The following is a 20,585-nucleotide window of genomic DNA, read 5'->3' as shown; positions in this document are numbered from 1 at the left end:
TGCGCACCTGTGATCCTGGCTACTCAGGAGGCTGAGGCAGGAGAATTGCTTGAACCAGGGAGGCAGAGGTTGCAGTGAGCCAAGATCACCCCACTGCACTCCAGCCTGGGCGACAGAGTGAGACTCCATCTTCAAAAAAAAAAAAAAAAAAAAAATGAGATGTCCAATTTTGTGTATTATGATCCCCTTTTGTTTAATAGTAGTATATGTTAGAATATTCAGTATTAATAGTGATTATTATTAGTTTCCTGTGTCTTATGTAACAAATCACTATAAACCTGATGGCTTAAAACAACATAAATTTATCCTCTCACAGTTGTGGAGGCCAGAAGTCTAAAATCAAGGCATTAGCAAGGCCAGTTTTCCTCCAGAGGCTCTAGGAGAGAAGCTGTCCCTTGCCACTTCCAGCTTCTGTTGGCTGCTGACATCCTTGGCTTCTGACTTCATCATCACATTGCCTTCCTTTTTCTGTGTGAATCAGACCTCCTTCTACCTCTCAAAAGGGCACTTGTAATTGCATGTGGGACTTACTCTGTTAATCCATGACAATCACTTAATCTCAAAATCCTTAATCACATCTGCAGCATCCCTTTTTCCAAATAAGATAACATTTACAAGTTCCAGAGAAGATTAGGAGGGGGAATATCTTTTTTTTTTTTTTGAGACAGGGTCTCACTGTCTCTCCTAGGCTGGAGTGCAGTGGCACAGTCATGGCTCACTGTAGCCTCTACCTCCTGGACTCAAGTGATCCTCCCACCTCAGTCTCCTGAGCAGCCGGTACTACAGTCACACACACTGCCACACTCAGCTCGTTTTTTGTAGTATTTGTGGAGATGGGGTTTTGCCATGTTGTCCACCCAGGCTGGTCTTGAACTCCTGAGCTCAAGTGACCTCCCACTTTGGCCTCCCAAAGTGTTGGGATCACAGGCATAAGCCAGGAATATGTTTTTCTTTTTTTTTTTGAGACCGGGTTTCACTCTTGTTGCCGAGGCTGGAGTGCAATGGCGCGATCTCGGGTTTCACTCTTCTTGCCCAGGCTGGAGTGCAATGGCGCGATCTCGGCTCACCACAACCTCCACCTCCCGAGTTCAAGCGATTCTCCTGCCTCAGCCTCCCGAGTAGCTGAGATTACAGGCATGTGCCACCACGCCCAGCTAATTTTGTATTTTTAGTAGAGACAGGGTTTCTCCATGTTGGTCAGGCTGGTCTCAAACTCCCGACCTCAGGTGGTCCACCCACCTTGGCCTCCCAAAGTGCTGGGATTATAGGCGTGAGCCACCATGCCTGGCTCAGGAATATCTTTGGAGAGGCCATTATTCAGCCCACTACAGTGATTCTCACTCTTGAGGAAGGTGAATTATGAGGGACTTCTGCTTTTTTTCTGCTGTATATATTTATATAAATACTTGAATTTTTCAATAAGGATGCAAGCTGTATTTTTTTAACAGCAGAAAGAAGGGGCAAGTTACCTGCATTTGTAAGTTCAAATATTTTTGCCTACCTACTGGTGACCGGATCCCATTATAGGGAAATGGAAGCAAATATTTTGACAGAAGCAAAACTATGTTTCTTTTCTTTTTTTTTTTTTTCTCTCTCTCTCTCAGGATGATCTTGGAAACGGTAAAATAACAATAATAATAAAGTGATGATTAACTTACAGTTGAAACCCAAAATAAATGAGATATTGAAAGAATACCTAGATCCTATAAATGAATTGCAATCCAGATACTAAAAGAACTGACATGTAAGATTCCACAACAGTGTTAATCCTTGATCATGGAGAAATGATAGGTTTCGGAAGACCTAATATAGAAAGTATCTTCACTTTTAGAAAGGGCCAGAGGTGAATTCTGCAAACTTTAGACTGGTGAGCTAAATGCTAAGCTTAGAAAAACTCATTAGTAAGCTATTAAATTAATATTTTGGGAAAGCTTAGAAAAGAAAATGCTTTAGGGACCAGCTTCCTTCATAAAAAGCACATGGTATGTCCATCCTAATTTCATTTACAAAATAATTATATTATTCATGTATTATTATATTATAGATAGAATATGTGTAATTTTCAGGCAATGAAAAAGTTCATCTTTTTTTTTTTAAAGTGGAAAAATGTGAGCTGCTTGTCATAGAGTTTGATTCATAGCTAATTTAGCAATTGTGCCATGAGAGCACTGATTTATGAGGTGAAGTCATCAGGAAACTACCTCTAGTAGCTGCTACAGGGCTTCGTCATGTCTCAAGCATGCTACAAATATGTGTGTGTGTATATAATTAATTTCTATAAATATAAATTTTAAAAAATTAAAAATGGGAATATTTTTAACAGCTCTATTAACATACAATTTATATACTATAAAGTTTACTCAGGCTAGGTGGGGTGGCTCATGCCTGTAATCCCACCACTTTGGGAGGCTGAGGCAGGAGGCTTACCTGAGCACTTGAACCCAGGAGTTCAAGACCAGCCTGAGCAACATAGGGAGACTTTGTTTTACAAAAAATTAACAAATTAGCTGGGCAGGGTGGTATCTTCCTGCATTCCCAGCTACTTGGGAGGCTTAGGCAGGAGGATCACATGAGCACAGGAGGTTGAGGCTGCAGTGAGCTGTGATCAAACCACTGTACTCCAGCCTGAGCAACAGAATGAGACCCTGTCTCAAAAGAAAAAAAAAAACAAACCCTACGTTTACCCATTTAAAGTGTTTTTTAGCATATTTTCACAGCAATAAATTGTAATCTAATTTTAGAACAGAAAATAGGTTAGTTTTATATACAGTATGGTGAATTTGCTTTTTTTGCTTAGGATACATTTGGGTATCTGTTTATGTCTGTATATTATATAGAACTACATCATTCTGCCGGCCACAGTGGCTCACGCCTGTAATCCCAGCACTTTGGGAGGCTGAGGTGGGCGGATTACCTGAGGTCGGGAGTCCGAGACCAGCCTGACCAACATGGATAAATCCCGTCTCTACCAAAAATACAAAATTAGCTGGGCATGGTGGTGCATGCCTGTAATCCCAGCTATTCGGGAGGCTGAGGCAGGAGAATCACTTGAACCCGGGAGGTGGAGGTTGCAGTGGGCCAAGATCGTGCCATTGCACTCCAGCCTGGGGAACAAGAGTGAAACTCCATCTCAAAAAAAAAAGAACTGCATCATTCTTTTTGACTTAGATGTATATTATATAAATGTACTATGAATTACTTGAACAGTCCTCCACTGATGAACATCTAGACTGGTGTCAACTTTTGCTGTTATAAATGATGTTGCAAGGAACAGCCTACATCTTTACATACTTGTGTGTATATTCCTTTACTTGTGTTGCATTGTTCCTCTTAATCCTAGTTCAGTTTATTAGATGTTGATAACCACTTTATGTCTCAGGAGTCAGTTTCAGAGAATTAAATGCCCAAGTCCACATTGCTACTAATTAACAGAACAAGTAATTTTTTTTTTTTTTAATGTAGACAGGGTCTCCCTATGTTGCGCAGGCTGGTTTCAAATTCCTGAGCTCAAGCAGTCCTCCCTTCTTGGCCTCCCAAGTGCTGTGATTATAGGCCTGAGCCACCATGCCTGGCCCCTGAACAAGTACTTGAATCTCATTTTTTGTTGTTGCTTTCCATTACAAGTGCTGTGCTTTTCTAGTACTCACAGGAGTACTGTATATCCAGCTAAGCCATTCATGAGATTCATCCACAAGATCCAACCACCTCCTACCAGACCCCACCTTCAACAGTGGGGACTAAAGTTCGACATGAGATTTGGTGGGGACACAGATCCAAACCATATCAGAGTCCTAGTTCATAGCTTGGAAAATAAACTCAGGCATCGGTTTTTGAAGCATAAAGGGACCTTCTGGAATAGTGGTTTAAAAATCTTTTTAAAGCGGAGGAGTGCAGTGGCTCAAGCCTGCAATCCCAGCACTTTGGGAGGCCAAGGCAGGTGAATCACTTGAGGCCAGGAGTTCGAGACCAGCCTGGCCAACATAGTGAAACCCCATCTCTACTAAACAATACAAAAATTAGCTGGGCGTGGTGGCAGACGCCTGTAATCACAGCTTCTTGGGATGCTGAGGCATGAGAATCACTTGAACCTGAGAGGCGGAGGTTGCAGTGAGCCAAGGTCGCACCACTACACTCCTGCACTCTAGCCTGGGGGGTAAAGCAAGACTCTGTCTCAAAAAAAAAAAGGCTGGGCGTGGTGGCTCACACCTGTAATCCCAGCACTTTGGGAGGCCGAGGTAGGCGGATCATGAGGTCAGGAGTTCAAGACCAGCCTGGCCAACATGGCGAAACCCCATCTCTACTAAAAATACAAAAAAAGTTAGCTGGGCATGGTGGCGGGTGCCTGTAATCCCAGCTATTGGGGAGGCTGAGGCAGGAGAATTGCTTGAACCCAGGAGGCAGAGTTTGTAGTGAGCCAAGATCACGCCACTGCACTCCAGTCTGGGTGACAGAGTGAGACTCCATCTCAAAAAATAAAAATAAAAATAAAAAAATAAATTTAAAGCAACAATACCCTTCTAAAGAAATCTTGAAGCCTGATTTGTAAAATTTAAAATTTGATCCTCTAGGTGAAGTTGTTAATAAGAGGTTACCTGTTTTATTGTTCACTTAATAATCCCTGGCATTTGTATAAATGCTTTGTATGCTTACTAAATAACTTTTTTTTTTTTTTTTAATCATCATAGCTGCTATTTGAGGTAAATCTAGGTTATAGGCTAGGAAGTAGACATGGAGAGATTAAGTAACTTGTCCTGAACCCGGAGTAATCCTTAATGGAGTCAGAACTATAACCTGAATCTCTTAACCCCTGTATCAATGGACTTTTCCTCTAATACATGGCACTGGTTTATTAACCACTTTATAGCTTTCCTTTCTTTCTTTCTTTTATAGAGTTAATTATTTATATTGTAAAGAATTTTAACAGTCCTGGGGACTTCCCTGAAGGATCATTTTCACTTTTGCTCAGAAGAAAGCTCTGGATCTATCAAATAAAGAAGTCCTTCGTGTGGGCTACATATATAGATGTTTTCATGAAGAGGAGTGAAAAGCCAGAAGGATATAGACAAATGAGGCCTAAGACCTTTCCTGCCAGTAACTATACTGGCAGTAGCCGGCAAATGTTACAAGAAATTCGGGAATCCCTTAGGAATTTATCTAAACCATCTGATGCTGCTAAGGCTGAGCATAACATGGGTAAAATGTCAACCGAAGATCCTCGACAAGTCAGAAATCCACCCAAATTTGGGACGCATCATAAAGCCTTGCAGGAAATTCGAAACTCTCTGCTTCCATTTGCAAATGAAACAAATTCTTCTCGGAGTACTTCAGAAGTTAATCCACAAATGCTTCAAGACTTGCAAGCTGCTGGATTTGATGAGGTAAGAGTGTTTAAAGACAAAAGAAAGGATTCTTCTTACCTTATGCTATGTAACACTTTTTGGGTGGTAACATGCCAAAATGTTTCCTTTGGGAGAATTTAACCCTGTATACACATTTATGTATTCTATCAGCAAAGAATGTTATGTTTATAATTCCATTAATTACTGTTACAAAATGATATTATTTCTTTAGTTTCTTCTGTGATATGTATCACTAAATTCTGGAGTTTCTGGAATTTAAAAGGCCAGGTCGTGAAGTCAGAATGGAAGTGCAGTTGAAGAAAGCCACAGGTGAGGGTAGGGGAAGGACATCTGTTTGTGTGAAATACAAGCTTGGTGAACTAAGTGGCTGTTGGGGAAATGATAGTTCCAAGGATATGAAATTTAACTTTATAGTAGGGAGAAAGAATTATAGTTACGAGTTTATGTAAGCAGTTGTGTTCTCAGGCCCAAATCTTAAATTCACAAAAACTAACAAAATTTCACTTCAGGCTAACTGCCAAGTCTTTAATATTTCTCTTCAGAATCCATTTTGAAGTTTTTTCATAACCCGTATATTTAATCATTTCATTTAGGTTATTAATAGAATTTGCTTCTTATGATAACATACCTTGTGAGCATGAATATTTTAGGTATCAGGAGTCATTTTAGATGGGCAATGTAAAATTTAACTAAATGTGAATAATCAAAAGTTAGGCCGGGCACGGTGGTGCACGCCTGTAATCCCAGCCCTTTGGGAAGCCAAGGTGGGTGGATCACCTGAGGTCAGGAGTTCCAGACCAGCCTGACCAACATGGTGAAACCCTGTCTCTACTAAAAATACAAAATTAGCTGGGCATGGTGGCACGTGCCTGTAATCCCAGCTACTTGGGAGGCTGAGGCAGGATAATCGCTTGAACCCGGGAGGTAGAGGTTACAGTAAGCCGAGATTGCGCCATTGCTCTCCAGCCTGGGCAACAAGAGGGAAACTCCATCTCAAAAAAACAGTTAATTACATTTTTCAAAATTATAATAATGTTTTTTCTGATTGCAAAAATATTACCTATTTTCTGTTAACAATTTAAAAGTGTAAAGAAGAAGCTGAAAATTATATTTAGCTTCACTGTATAAAGATAACTACTCTTAAAATTCCTTCACTGTTTGTTTTTTGTTGTTTTGTGTGTTTTTTTGGTGGCCGAATTTCCATATATATCTGTATTTAATTTAAAAAATGAGAACCTAAGTATGCATTATAGTAAATGATTTGAAAAGGGAGATTTACAACTAAACTAGAAGGAAAAAAAGTTTTATTTTTTATTTTTTATATTTTTTGAGACGGAGCCTTGCTCAGTCACCCAAACTGGAGTGCAGTGGCGCGATCTCAGCTCTCTGTAACCTCTGCCTCCCGAGTTCAAGCAATTCTCCTGCCTCAGCCTCCCAAGTAGCTGGGATTACAGGCATGTGCCACCATGCCCAGCTAATTTTGTGTTTTTAGTAGAGACAGGGTTTCACCATGTTGGCCAGGCTGGTCTCGAACTCCTGACCTCGTGATCCGCCCACCTTGGCCTCCCAAAGTGCTGGGATTACAGGCATGAGCCACCACACCCAGCCGAAAAAAAGAAATTTTATTTCTGGCACATTCTATTTACTTATTTGATTAATATTATTTTCTATCATTTTTGTACTTAAGTGTTCTAAAAATACTGGATTTGGACCAGGAAATAGAGGAGGAGGAGAGAAGAACCTGGGATAATGTTTTTCTCATTAGTATTTGGAGGATTAAAGAAATGGCTTGAGTGGAGATTGTCCCAAGCACTTTCTTCCTAATCCCTTAGCCAAAAGGCAAAGAATAATTATTGATCTTATTCTTTCCTTTTACATATTGCTAAGCAAGAGAAGTTATGAAATCACATAGCTATAAAGGCCCCGAGTGGTAATGTGTTATGTCAGATAAGTCACCCAGTAAGTAATATGTATTTATGGAGCTCTTACTATGTGTGCGCCCCACCCATCAGTCAGGATAGTGACATGGCCTATACCTTTAAGGTAATTAAAAGTTCTTTCTAATAAAGACAGTTTTAAGAAATCTAAGGCATTGGTCAATGCTCTGTCCATTATTGGTAATTTGAATACAATTGAAAACAATAATTGGTTTGTATTACAAAGATATGTTTGTGCTTTTTTTCATTGAAGTGCTACTACACAAATGATAGCTTTATTGTAATTACACATTTCAAATTGTCACATGATTGCTTTATTGAAAGTATTTAGACATTTATCATTCCCTATTTGTCCAAATAATGAAGTATGGTGTTATTTATTTATCTTATTTTATTTTATTTTAATTTAATTTTTTTTTTTTTACAAAGTGATTTTTATTTTTATTTTAATTTTTTTATTTTTTTAACTGAAAGTTTTTTTTCTTTTTATTATTATTATTATTATTATTATTATTATTATTATTATTATACTTTAGGCTCTATGGTACATGTGCGCAACGTGCAGGTAAGTTACATATGTATACATGTGCCATGCTGGTGCGCTGCACCCACCAACTCGTCATCTAGCATTAGGTATATCTCCCAATGCTATCCCTCCCCCCTCCCCCTACCCCACAACAGTCCCCGAAGTGTGATGTTCCCCTTCCTGTGTCCATGTGTTCTCATTGTTCAATTCCCACCTATGAGTGAGAATATGCGGTGTTTGGTTTTTTGTTCTTGCGATAGTTTACTGAGAATGATGATTTCCAATTTCATCCATGTCCCTACAAAGGACGTGAACTCATCATTTTTTATGGCTGCATAGTATTCCATGGTGTATATGTGCCACATTTTCTTAATCCAGTCTATCATTGTTGGACATTTGGGTTGGTTCCAAGTCTTTGCTATTGTGAATAATGCCGCAATAAACATATGTGTGCATGTGTCTTTATAGCAGCATGATTTATAGTCCTTTGGGTATATACCCAGTAATGGGATGGCTGGGTCAAATGGAATTTCTAGTTCTAGATCCCTGAGGAATCGCCACACTGACTTCCACAAGGGTTGAACTACTTTACAGTCCCACCAACAGTGTAAAAGTGTTCCTATTTCTCCACATCCTCTCCAGCAACTGTTGTTTCCTGACTTTTTAATGATTGCCATTCTAACTGGTGTGAGATGGTATCTCATTGTGGTTTTGATTTGCATTTCTCTGATGGCCAGTGATGGTGAGCATTTTTTCATGTGTTTTTTGGCTGCATAAATGTCTTCTTTTGAGAAGTGTCTGTTCATGTCCTTCGCCCACTTTTTGATGGGGTTGTTTGTTTTTTTCTTGTAAATTTGTTGGAGTTCCTTGTAGATTCTGGATATTAGCCCTTTGTCAGATGAGTAGGTTGCGAAAATTTTCTCCCATTTTGTAGGCTGCCTGTTCACTCTGATGGTAGTTTCCTTTGCTGTGCAGAAGCTCTTTAGTTTAATTAGATCCCATTTGTCAATTTTGGCTTTTGTTGCCATTGCTTTTGGTGTTTTAGACATGAAGTCCTTGCCCATGCCTATGTCCTGAATGGTATTGCCTAGGTTTTCTTCTAGGGTTTTTATGGTTTTAGGTCTAACATTTAAGTCTTTAATCCATCTTGAATTGATTTTTGTATAAGGTGTAAGGAAGGGATCCAGTTTCAGCTTTCTACATATGGCTAGCCAGTTTTCCCAGCACCATTTATTAAATAGGGAATCCTTTCCCCATTTCTTGTTTTTGTCAGGTTTGTCAAAGATCAGATAGTTGTAGATATGTGGCATTATTTCTGAGGGCTCTGTTCTGTTCCATTGATCTATATCTCTGTTTTGGTACCAGTACCATGCTGTTTTGGTTACTGTAGCCTTGTAGTATAGTTTGAAGTCAGGTAGCGTGATGCCTCCAGCTTTGTTCTTTTGGCTTAGGATTGACTTGGCGATGCGGGCTCTTTTTTGGTTCCATATGAACTTTAAAGTAGTTTTTTCCAATTCTGTGAAGAAAGTCATTGGTAACTTGATGGGGATGGCATTGAATCTGTAAATTACCTTGGGAAGGATGGCCATTTTCATGATATTGATTCTTCCTACCCATGAACATGGAATGTTCTTCCATTTGTTTGTATCCTCTTTTATTTCCTTGAGCAGTGGTTTGTAGTTCTCCTTGAAGAGGTCCTTCACACCCCTTGTAAGTTGGATTCCTAGGTATTTTATTCTCTTTGAAGCAATTGTGAATGGGAGTTCACTCATGATTTGGCTCTCTGTTTGTCTGTTATTGATGTATAAGAATGCTTGTGATTTTTGTACATTGATTTTGTATCCTGAGACTTTGCTGAAGTTGCTTATCAGCTTAAGGAGATTTTGGGCTGAGACAATGGGGTTTTCTAGATATACAATCATGTCATCTGCAAACAGGGACAATTTGACTTCCTCTTTTCCTAATTGAATACCCTTGATTTCCTTCTCTTGCCTAATTGCCCTGGCCAGAACTTCCAACACTATGTTGAATAGAAGTGGTGAGAGAGGGCATCCCTGTCTTGTGCCAGTTTTCAAAGGGAATGCTTCCAGTTTTTGCCCATTCAGTATGATATTGGCTGTGGGTTTGTCATAAATAGCTCTTATTATTTTGAGATACGTCCCATCAATACCTAATTTATTGAGACTTTTTAGCATGAAGGGTTGTTGAATTTTGTCAAAGGCCTTTTCTGCATCTATTGAGATAATCATGTGGTTTTTGTCTTTGGTTCTGTTTATATGCTGGATTACATTTATTGATTTGCGTATATTGAACCAGCCTTGCATCCCAGGGATGAATCCCACTTGATCATGGTGGATAAGCTTTTTGATGTGCTGCTGGATTCTGTTTGCCAGTATTTTATTGAGGATTTTTGCATCAATGTTCATCAAGGATATTGGTCTAAAATTCTCTTTTTTTGTTGTGTCTCTGCCAGGCTTTGGTATCAGGATGATGCTGGCCTCATAAAATGAGTTAGGGAGGATTCCCTCTTTTTCTATTGATTGGAATAGTTTCAGAAGGAATGGTACCAGCTCCTCCTTGTACCTCTGGTAGAATTCGGCTGTGAACCCATCTGGTCCTGGACTTTTTTTGGTTGGTAAACTATTGATTATTGCCACAATTTCAGCTCCTGTTATTGGTCTATTCAGAGATTCAACTTCTTCCTGGTCTAGTCTTGGGAGGGTGTATGTGTTGAGGAATTTATCCATTTCTTCTAGATTTTCTAGTTTATTTGCGTAGAGGTGTTTGTAATATTCTCTGATGGTAGTTTGTATTTCTGTGGGATCGGTGGTGATATCCCCTTTATCATTTTTTATTGCATCTGTTTGATTCTTCTCTCTTTTTTTCTTTATTAATCTTGCTAGCGGTCTATCAATTTTGTTGATCCTTTCAAAAAACCAGCTCCTGGATTCATTTATTTTTTGAAGGGTTGTTTGTGTGTCTATTTCCTTCAGTTCTGCTCTGATTTTAGTTATTTCTTGCCTTCTGCTAGCTTTTGAATGTGTTTGCTCTTGCTTTTCTAGTTCTTTTAATTGTGATGTTAGGGTGTCAGTTTTGGATCTTTCCTGCTTTCTCTTGTGGGCATTTAGTGCTATAAATTTCCCTCTACACATTGCTTTGAATGCATCCCAGAGATTCTGGTATGTTGTGTCTTGGTTCTCGTTGGTTTCAAAGAACATCTTTATTTCTGCCTTCATTTCGTTATGTACCCAGTAGTCATTCAGGAGCAGGTTGTTCAGTTTCCATGTAGTTGAGCGGTTTTGAGTGAGATTCTTAATCCTGAGTTCTAGCTTGATTGCACTGTGATCTGAGAGATAGTTTGTTATAATTTCTGTTCTTTTACATTTATTAAGGAGAGCTTTACTTCCAAGTATATGGTCAATTTTGGAATAGGTGTGGTGTGGTGCTGAAAAAAATGTATATTCTGTTGATTTGGGGTGGAGAGTTCTGTAGATGTCTATTAGGTCCGCTTGGTGCAGAGCTGAGTTCAATTCCTGGGTATCCTTGTTGATTTTCTGTCTCGTTGATCTGTCTAATGTTGACAGTGGGGTATTAAAGTCTCCCATTATTAATGTGTGGGAGTCTAAGTCTCTTTGTAGGTCACTCAGGACTTGCTTTATGAATCTGGGTGCTCCTGTATTGGGTGCATATATATTTAGGATAGTTAGCTCTTCTTGTTGAATTAATCCCTTTACCATTATGTAATGGCCTTCTTTGTCTCTTTTGATCTTTGTTGGTTTAAAGTCTGTTTTATCAGAGACTAGGATTGCAACCCCTGCCTTTTTTTGTTTTCCATTTGCTTGGTAGATCTTCCTCCATCCTTTTATTTTGAGCCTATGTGTGTCTCTGCACGTGAGATGGGTTTCCTGAATACAGCACACTGATGGGTCTTGAGTCTTTATCCAATTTGCCAGTCTGTGTCTTTTAATTGGAGCATTTAGTCCATTTACATTTAAAGTTAATATTATTATGTGTGAATCTGATCCTGTCATTATGATGTTAGCTGGTTATTTTGCTCGTTAGTTGATGCAGTCTCTTCCTAGTCTCGATGGTCTTTACATTTCGGTATGATTTTGCAGTGGCTGGTACCGGTTGTGCCTTTCCATGTTTAGCGCTTCCTTCAGGAGCTCTTTTAGGGCAGGCCTGGTGGTGACAAAATCTCTCAGCATTTGCTTGTCTGTAAAGTATTTTATTTCTCCTTCACTTATGAAGCTTAGTTTGGCAGGATATGAAATTCTGGGTTGAAAATTCTTTTCTTTAAGAATGTTGAATATTGGTCCCCACTCTCTTCTGGCTTGTAGAGTTTCTGCCGAGAGATCAGCTGTTAGTCTGATGGGCTTCCCTTTGATGGTAACCCGACCTTTCTCTCTGGCTGCCCTTAACATTTTTTCCTTCATTTCAACTTTGGTGAATCTGACAATGATGTGTCTTGGAGTTGCTCTTCTCGAGGAGTATCTTTGTGGCGTTCTCTGTATTTCCTGAATCTGAATGTTGGCCTGCCTTGCTAGATTGGGGAAGTTCTCCTGGATAATATCCTGCAGAGTGTTTTCCAACTTGTTTCCATTCTCCCCGTCACTTTCAGGTACACCAATCAGATGTAGATTTGGTCTTTTCACATAGTCCCACATTTCTTGGAGGCTTTGCTCGTTTCTTTTTATTCTTTTTTCTCTAAACTTCCCTTCTCGCTTCATTTCATTCATTTCATCTTCCAGGGCTGATACCCTTTCTTCCATTTGATCGCATCGGCTCCTGAGGCTTCTGCATTCTTCACGTAGTTCTCGAGCCTTGGTTTTCAGCTCCATCAGCTCCTTTAAGCACTTCTCTGTATTGGTTATTCTAGTTATACATTCTTCTAAATTTTTCTCAAAGTTTTCAACTTCTTTGCCTTTGGTTTGAATATCCTCCTGTAGCTCGGAGTAATTTGATCGTCTGAAGCCTTCTTCTCTCAGCTCATCAAAGTCATTCTCCGTCCAGCTTTGTTCCGTTGCTGGTGAGGAACTGCGTTCCTTTGGAGGAGGAGAGGTACTCTGCTTTTTAGAGTTTCCAGTTTTTCTGCTCTGTTTTTTCCCCATCTTTGTGGTTTTATCTACTTTTGGTCTTTGATGATGGTGATGTACAGATGGGTTTTTGGTGTGGATGTCCTTTCTGTTAGTTTTCCTTCTAACAGACAGGACCCTCAGCTGCAGGTCTGTTGGAGTACCTGGCCGGCCGTGTGAGATATCAGTCTGCCCCTGCTGGGGGGTGCCTCCCAGTTAGGCTGCACGGGGGTCAGGGGTCAGGGACCCACTTGAGGAGGCAGTCAGCCCGTTCTCAGATCTCCAGTTGTGTACTGGGAGAACCACTGCTCTCCTCAAAGCTGTCAGACAGGGACATTTAAGTCTGCAGAGGTTACTGCTGTCTTTTTGTTTGTCTGTGCCCTGCCCCCAGAGGTGGAGCCTACAGAGGCAGGCAGGCCTCCTTGAGCTGTGGTGGGCTCCACCCAGTTCGAGCTTCCCGGCTGCTTTGTTTACCTAAGCGAGCCTGGGCAATGGCGGGCGCCCCTCCCCCAGCCTCGCTGCCGACTTGCTGTTTGATCTCAGACTGCTGTGCTAGCAATCAGCGAGACTCCGTGGGCATAGGACCCTCTGAGCCAGGTGCGGGCTATACTCTCCTGGGGCACCGTTTCCTAAGCCCGTCGGAAAAGCACAGTATTCGGGTGGGAGTGGCCCGATTTTCCAGGTGCCGTCTGTCACCCCTGGAAAGGGAACTCCCTGACCCCTTGCGCTTCCCCAGTGAGTCAATGCCTCGCCCCTGCTTCGGCTGGCGCACGGTGCACTCACCCACTGACCTGCGCCCACTGTCTGGCACTCCCTAGTGAGATGAACACGGTACCTCAGATGGAAATGCAGAAATCACCCGTCTTCTGCGTCGCTCGCGCTGGGAGCTGTAGACCGGAGCTGTTCCTATTCGGCCATCTTGGCTCCTCCCCCCCCTTATTTTTTAATTAAAAAGTAAACTTTAATGTCAAAATGCAAACTTGGGGAGGGCAGAAAGATCACACCCAAGGCTGTCACTTCACACATGGAGGGTTGCACAGTGGCCAGGCAGAGGCGCTCCTCACTTCCCAGACAGTGGGGCAGCTGGGCAGAGGACTCCTCACTTCCCAGATGGTGCGGCGGCCAGGCAGAGGCGCTCCTCACTTCCCAGACTGTGAGGTGGCTGGACAGAGGTGCACCTCACTTCCCAGACAGTGCAGAAGTATGGTATTATTTATACCAATGGTGATATAAAGAATCTGTCAGTCCACTTCTACTTCCTTGAATCACTCATTCTGGTAGCATCCCATTATATTGTAGAGTTTATCTTGTTCAAGATCCTAACTTGGTATTTCAAAATTATTATCTAGTTTTCACTTCGTTCTTTTTTATCATTTCAGAAACCCTAACCTACTCTTTTTATTAGCTATGCCAAGTTCAAGATAGTTCCTTTTTTTTTGAGAATATGTTTCTGGTGACCCTGTAAAATTAAAAGCTCAAATATTTCAAGATTAATTTTCTCATAGGAATAAATGTTAAATAGGATTGATGCATTCTTGGAGCACATAATACAATCACTGGGGTATATTTTTGCTTATAAGCATGAAAAACAAAAGCATAATTATGTGGACATATTTTCTTATGACATAAGACTTCCGGCCAGGCATAGTGGCTCACAGCTGTATCCTAGCACTTTGGGAGGCCAAGGCGGGTGGATCACTTGAAGCCAGGCGTTCAAGACCAGCCTGGACAATATGGTGAAACTCCGACTCTACAAAATAAAACATTAGCTGGGCCTGGTGGCGCATGCCTGTAGTCCCAACTACTTGGGTGGCTGAGGAAGGAGAATCATCACTTGAACCTGAGAGGCGGAGGTTGCAGTGGGCCGAGATCACACCATTGCACCCCAGCCTGGGCGACAGAGTGAGACTCTGCCTCAAAAAGAAAAAACGACTTCTGGCTGGATGTGATGGTTCACACTTGTAATTCCAGTGCTCTGGGATGCCAAAGCAGGAGGATTGCTTGAGGCAAGGAGTTCAAGTCCAGCCTGGGCAACATAGTGAGACCCTGTCTCTACAAATAAAAGTTAAAAATCAGCCAGGTGTGGTGGCATGTTCTTGTAGTCCCCAACAACTTAGGAGGCTGAGGTGGGAGGATCACTCAAACCCAAGAGATTGGGACTGCAATGAGTTGTGGTTGCACCACTGCACTCCAGCCTGGGCAACAGAGCAAGACCCTGTCTCTAATGGAAAAAGAAAAAAAAGACTCCCATTCCAAAGTTACTGATTTGAGCATGTTCTTTTTCACACTGGCACTAACACCTCCACTTAATGAATGCTTGGTTGATGTTTTTACAGCTGTAAGAAATATAGTAAAACATAGCAATAAATATTAAAATATAAAGGTTAGCATAGTAATCACCAAAATCACAAGGCTGAAATTCTAGTGCATTTAACAAGAATATGGGCCAGGAGTGGTGGCTCACACCGGTAATGCCAGCACTTCAGGAGGCCAAGGTGGGTAGATCACTTGAGGTCAGGAGTTCGAGACCAACCTGGCCAACAAGGCAAAACCTTTTATATATTTACTAAAAAATATAAATTAGCCAGGCGTGTTTTCGGGCGCCTGTAAATGCCAGCTTCTCTGGAGGCTGAGGCAGGAGAACTGCTTGAACCCGGGAGGCGGAGATTGTAGTGAGCTGAGATCACGCCACTGCACTCCAACCCCGGGCAACAGCGAGGCTCCGTCTGAAAAAAAAAAAAAGAAAGAAAAGAAAGAAAAATGATTCCCACAATATTGGAAAAGGGTAGTGGGTGCTAATTTTCTTACCAATGGAGGTGTTACTGCTGTGTAATAATAGCATAAATACATACAGAGTTCACTTGACTTAACCAGTTTTAAAATTAAACACTCCCTGATGAATTTTAGTGGGTGATTTCTATTATTTTACAGTTGCACATATTTGGTTTTAACAAAAATCTAAATAATAATGCTTTTAGCAAGATAGCGATTCAGTTAATTACGATTAGCTCAACGTCTTAAAGATTTCAGAGGCTAGGACTCTTATGAATATCTTAAATTTTACTTCTTGGTGGCAACATGCTCTAGCACAGGTGTCATATCTGTTGCCTAGGAAACGGGGTCAAGGAAGGACCAGTACCTAGATAAGGCAGGCATGGCAAAATTTTTATGGCAACCCTTGCTGCTTCCAACAAAATCAGTAACTTTTTCCAAGAAAGGGAGAAATGACCTTAGGTAGGCAATAAGTTCTTACCACATCCTTTCTTTGGTTGGTCTCACATTCTTCTCTTATCATTTCATATAGGAGGATCATCTGTCAGTAGCCTGTTCACCCATTAGTCTTACTAAGCCATTTCTCATTTAAAAATGTCATTTGAAATACTGAATCCTCTAGGACAAGTAAGTAATTGCCTCCCTCTTGAAAAATGCATGTCAGCATACTTTCTGCATGATAGTGAGTGATTTATGTTTACATAAAACATAAAGTACAAGGAGTGGAAGAGAGCAGCCAACATTTTAGCTCCAGGCACTGTGCTTGGTACCTTACATGTTTTCTTATTTAATCCTCACATCAACCCTATGAGCCTATTACAGGCAAAGACACTGAGCCTCTGAAATGTGAAATAACTTGCCAGGTGTCACTCTACTTTACAGAGCTGCTGGAACTCAAACTCACATCTGTCTGATTCCAAATCCTCTGTTTTTTTCATCGTACTATATAGCCTCCTAAAGTCTTTATCACATAATCATATATAGTCTAAGTATCTTCTTTCGTCTGATATTTGTATTCCTGTAATATAGTTCTCTGAAAACGTAATCTCTAAGAGGATAAGAGCCAGAACTACTAAACACAATGGCAAATGTGCTTAATAAACTACTAAAATACTCATATAAAAAAGTAGTTCTTTTTTTTTTTTTAGATGGAGTTTTACTCTTGTTGCCCAGGCTGGAGTGCAGTGGCGTGATCTGTACTCACTGCAACCTCCACCTCCCGGGTTCTCCTGCCTCAGCCTCCCAAACAGCTGGGATTATAGACATGCACCACCACACCCAGACAATTTTATATTTTTAGTAGAGATGGGGTTTTACCATGTTGGTCAGACTGGTCTGGAGCTCCTGACTTCAGGTAATCTATCCGCGTCGGCCTCCCAAAGTGCTGGGATTACAGGTGTGAGCCACCGCACTCAGCCCAAAAGAGTTGTTTCTGATATTTTGATTGCTACCTTTTTAACAATCTGATAGTCTCTGATTGTTTATATAAGAATTAGAAAGCTGGGAGCGGTGGCTCACGCCTGTAATCCCAGCACTTTGGGAGGCCGAGGTGGGTGGATCACCTGAGGTCAGGAGTTTGAGACCAGCCTGGCCAACATGGTAAAATGCTGTCTCTACTAAAAGTATAAAAAATAAACCGGGCATAGTGGAGCGCGCCTGTAATCCCAGCTACTTGGGAGGCTGAGACAGGAGAATCGCTTGAGCCCAGGAGGCAGAGGTTGCAGTGAGCCAAGATCGCACCATTGCACTCCAACTTGGGCAACAAGAGCGAAACTCCATCTCAGAAAAAAAAAAGTAAAAAGAATTAGAAGTAATCAGAATCATGTTGCTATGATTGTACCCAAAGAAGTTGTTAATCCTAATTCAAGCCAACGATGGTGTGTTGAACAAAATAAAAATTTAAAAATACTTTAAAAAAAGACGTTAATCCTAGGAGGAAATAGAAATACGTTACATAAAGATGAAAATGCTAAAGAAACATTTGGAAGATTTGAGGGTTTTGTTTTCTTTCTTTTTTTTTTTTTCCAAGACAGCATCTCCCTCTGTTGCCCAGGCTGGAATACAGTGGTCATCTCAGCTCGCTGCAGCATACTCCTCCCGGGTTCAAACAATTCTCATGTCTCAGCCTCCTGAGTAGCTGGAATTACAAGCGTGCGCCAGCACACCCAGCTAATTTTTGTGTTTTTTTTGCAGAGACTGGGTTTCACCGTGTTGGTCAGGCTGGTCTTGAACTCCTGGTCTTAAGTGATCTGCCCACCTCGGCCTCCCAAAGTGGCTTGAGCCACTGCGCCCTGCCTGTTTAAGTTGAGATTTTGTGCGGGGTTTTTAGTAGCTACAAACAGAACATTAATATCATGGTTTGGGGCCCTGTTCTTCATAATTATGGATTTCGCTAGTGGAACTCATAGTATTCTTTCCCTTGTATTATTATAAGATTTAAATTTTGTTTCTTTTTTTTTAAACTTCATATCAGGATATGGTTATACAAGCTCTTCAGAAAACTAACAACAGAAGTATAGAAGCAGCAATTGAATTCATTAGTAAAATGAGTTACCAAGATCCTCGACGAGAGCAGATGGCTGCAGCAGCTGCTAGACCTATTAATGCCAGCATGAAACCAGGTGATTAATCAGATATTTTATTTTCTCATTTCTTCTTTTACTGTGTAGTTTAAAAATACTGAAGTCTATCAAATCTTCCTTCTTAGAAATTGTAAAAGCATCCCAGTAAATGAAAGTCTCAAATTAAGATAATATTATAATGTTATACCAAAATGAATTTAAGGATGGGGTCCTCACATTTAAAAGTTAATAGATAATTATGGTAAGCAGCAGTCTAGATTGAGATCTATTTGACTGGTAATACTGCAGCTGAAATATGTCTATTTTCCCTCCAAATCCCATCATTCAGACTACTCTTTTTTCTTTTTATATATTTTTTTCATATTATGGGAGTAAAATATGATCAACATAGAATATTTAGAAAGCAAATACAAACGTCGCTGTTAATAACAATATTTTGGTGTATTTTGTTTCCCAGTCTTTTTTCCTGTGGGAAACCAGAATAGGTTTCTCTGTGCGTATTTTGATTCTTGTTGTTTAAGCAAAAAATGGGAACATACTAAAACCTGCTTTTTTCACTTAATATACCATGTACAATTTTACTTGTTATTAAATTTTCTAGAGAATGATTTTACTAGCCACATTAAAATAGACTTATTTGCTGACTGCAGTGGCTCACACCTGTAAGCTCAATACTGTGGGAGACTGATGTGGGAGGATTGCCTAAGCCCGGGTGACCCTGCCACTGCACTCCAGCCTGGGCAACAGAGCCAGACCCTGTCTCAAAACAAACAAACAAACAAAAAAGATGTATCATATACTTTATTTAACTAATCTCCCATTTTTGGGCATCAGCTTTGTTTCCTTTATTATTTGCCATTATAGACAGCACTGCAGTAATTACCCTTTATAGCTAAATCTTTGTACATACCTAATGATTTCCTAAAAGTAAGTTTTACAAAACTTAAAAAACGTTAAGGCTTTTCATAGATATTGCTGTCTAGAAAGATAATACCAATTTATTACTTTATTATTATTATTTTTTTTGAGATGGAGTTTCACTCTGTTGCCCAGGCTGGAGTACAGTGGCATGTTCTCAGCTCATTGCAACCTCTGCATCCCAGGTTCAAGCAGTTCTCCTGCCCCAGCCCACAAGTAGCTGGGATTACAGGTGCCCGCCACTATGCCTGGCTAATTTTTTGTATTTTTAGTAGAGACGGGGTTTCACCATGTTGGCCAGGCTGGTCTTGAACTCCTGACCTCAAGTGATCTGCCTGTCTCAGCCTCCCAAAGTGCTGGGATTACAGGTGTGAGCCACCGCACCCAGCCAGTAGTACCAATTTATAGTCTCCCTGTCAGTTTACTATGAGAATGCCTATGTTTGTAAAGCCTTGGTATTATTATTTTTGTCTGTTTAATGGTTATGGAAACACTATCTTATTTTACATTTGCATTTCTTTGATCACTGCATTTGTTTATTGGTTTGTTTTGGTGTTTGTTTGTTTTTGAGATGGAGTCTCTGTCACCCAAGCCAGAGTGCAGTGGCACAATCTTGGCTCACTGCAACCTCCACCCCCCGGGTTCAAGCGATTCTCCTGCGGCAGCCTGAGTAGCTGGGATTATAGGCGCCTGCCACCGTGCCCGGCTAATTTTTGTATTTTTAGTAGAGATGGGGTTTCACCATCTTGGCCATGCTGGTCTTGAACTCCTGACCTCGTGATCTGCCTGCCTTGGCCTCCCAAAGTGCTGGGATTACGGGTGTGAGCCACTGCACCCGGCCTATTGGTTATTTTTCATTGCCACTTTACCTCTTTTAATTTTTTTTTTTTTCTTTGAGACAGAGTCTTGTCACCCAGGCTGGAGTGTAGTGGCACAATCTTGGCTCACTGCAACCTCCACCTCCCAACCTCCGCCTCCCGGGTTCAAGCAATTCTCCAGCGTCAGCCTCCAGAGTAGCTGGGGTTACAGGTGCACACCACCATGCCTGGCTAATTTTTGTATTTTTAGTAGAGATAGGGTTTCACCATGTTGGTCAGGCTGGTCTCGAACTCCTGACCTCGTTATCTGCCCGCCTCAGCCTGCTGAAGTGCTGGGATTATAGGCGTGAGCCACCGCGCCTGGCCTGTCTTTGTGTCCCAGTGCAGTGGCTTATGCCTGTAATCCCAGCACTTTGGGAGGCCGAGGCGGGCAGATCACTTGAGGTCGGGAGTTAGAGACCAGCCAGACCAACATGAAGAAATCCCATCTCTACTAAAAATACAAAATTAGCTGGGTGTGGTGGCGCGTGTCTCTAATCTCAGCTACTTGAGAGGCTGAGGCAGGAGAATTGTTTGAACCCAGGAGGCGGAGGTTGC

General features: G+C 41.1%; 1 protein-coding gene across 4 annotated transcripts in view; it reads left to right on the top strand.

Moving 5' to 3' along the window:
• Positions 1–20,585, top strand: part of LATS1 (large tumor suppressor kinase 1) — a 67,812-nt gene that overhangs the window by 10,751 nt on the left and 36,476 nt on the right. For 3 of the 4 annotated variants that reach the window (XM_063725052.1, XM_063725053.1, XM_054558295.2), the window contains exons 1-2: positions 4,895–5,378; positions 18,144–18,291. In XM_063725052.1, coding sequence (XP_063581122.1) covers positions 5,031–5,378; positions 18,144–18,291 — 496 coding nt within the window. In that variant the 5' untranslated portion in view covers positions 4,895–5,030. Of the gene's footprint in view, positions 1–4,890; positions 5,379–18,143; positions 18,292–20,585 lie in introns of those variants that run through there. The other variant, XM_009242355.4, reaches the window with a different exon arrangement.

Source organism: Pongo abelii, chromosome 5 (genome assembly GCF_028885655.2).
Source record: "Pongo abelii isolate AG06213 chromosome 5, NHGRI_mPonAbe1-v2.0_pri, whole genome shotgun sequence".
In the NCBI taxonomy this organism is placed as follows: Eukaryota; Metazoa; Chordata; class Mammalia; order Primates; family Hominidae; genus Pongo; species Pongo abelii.
The sequence above is the reverse complement of the archived record's forward strand: the minus strand, read 5'-3'. Positions and strand labels throughout refer to the sequence as shown.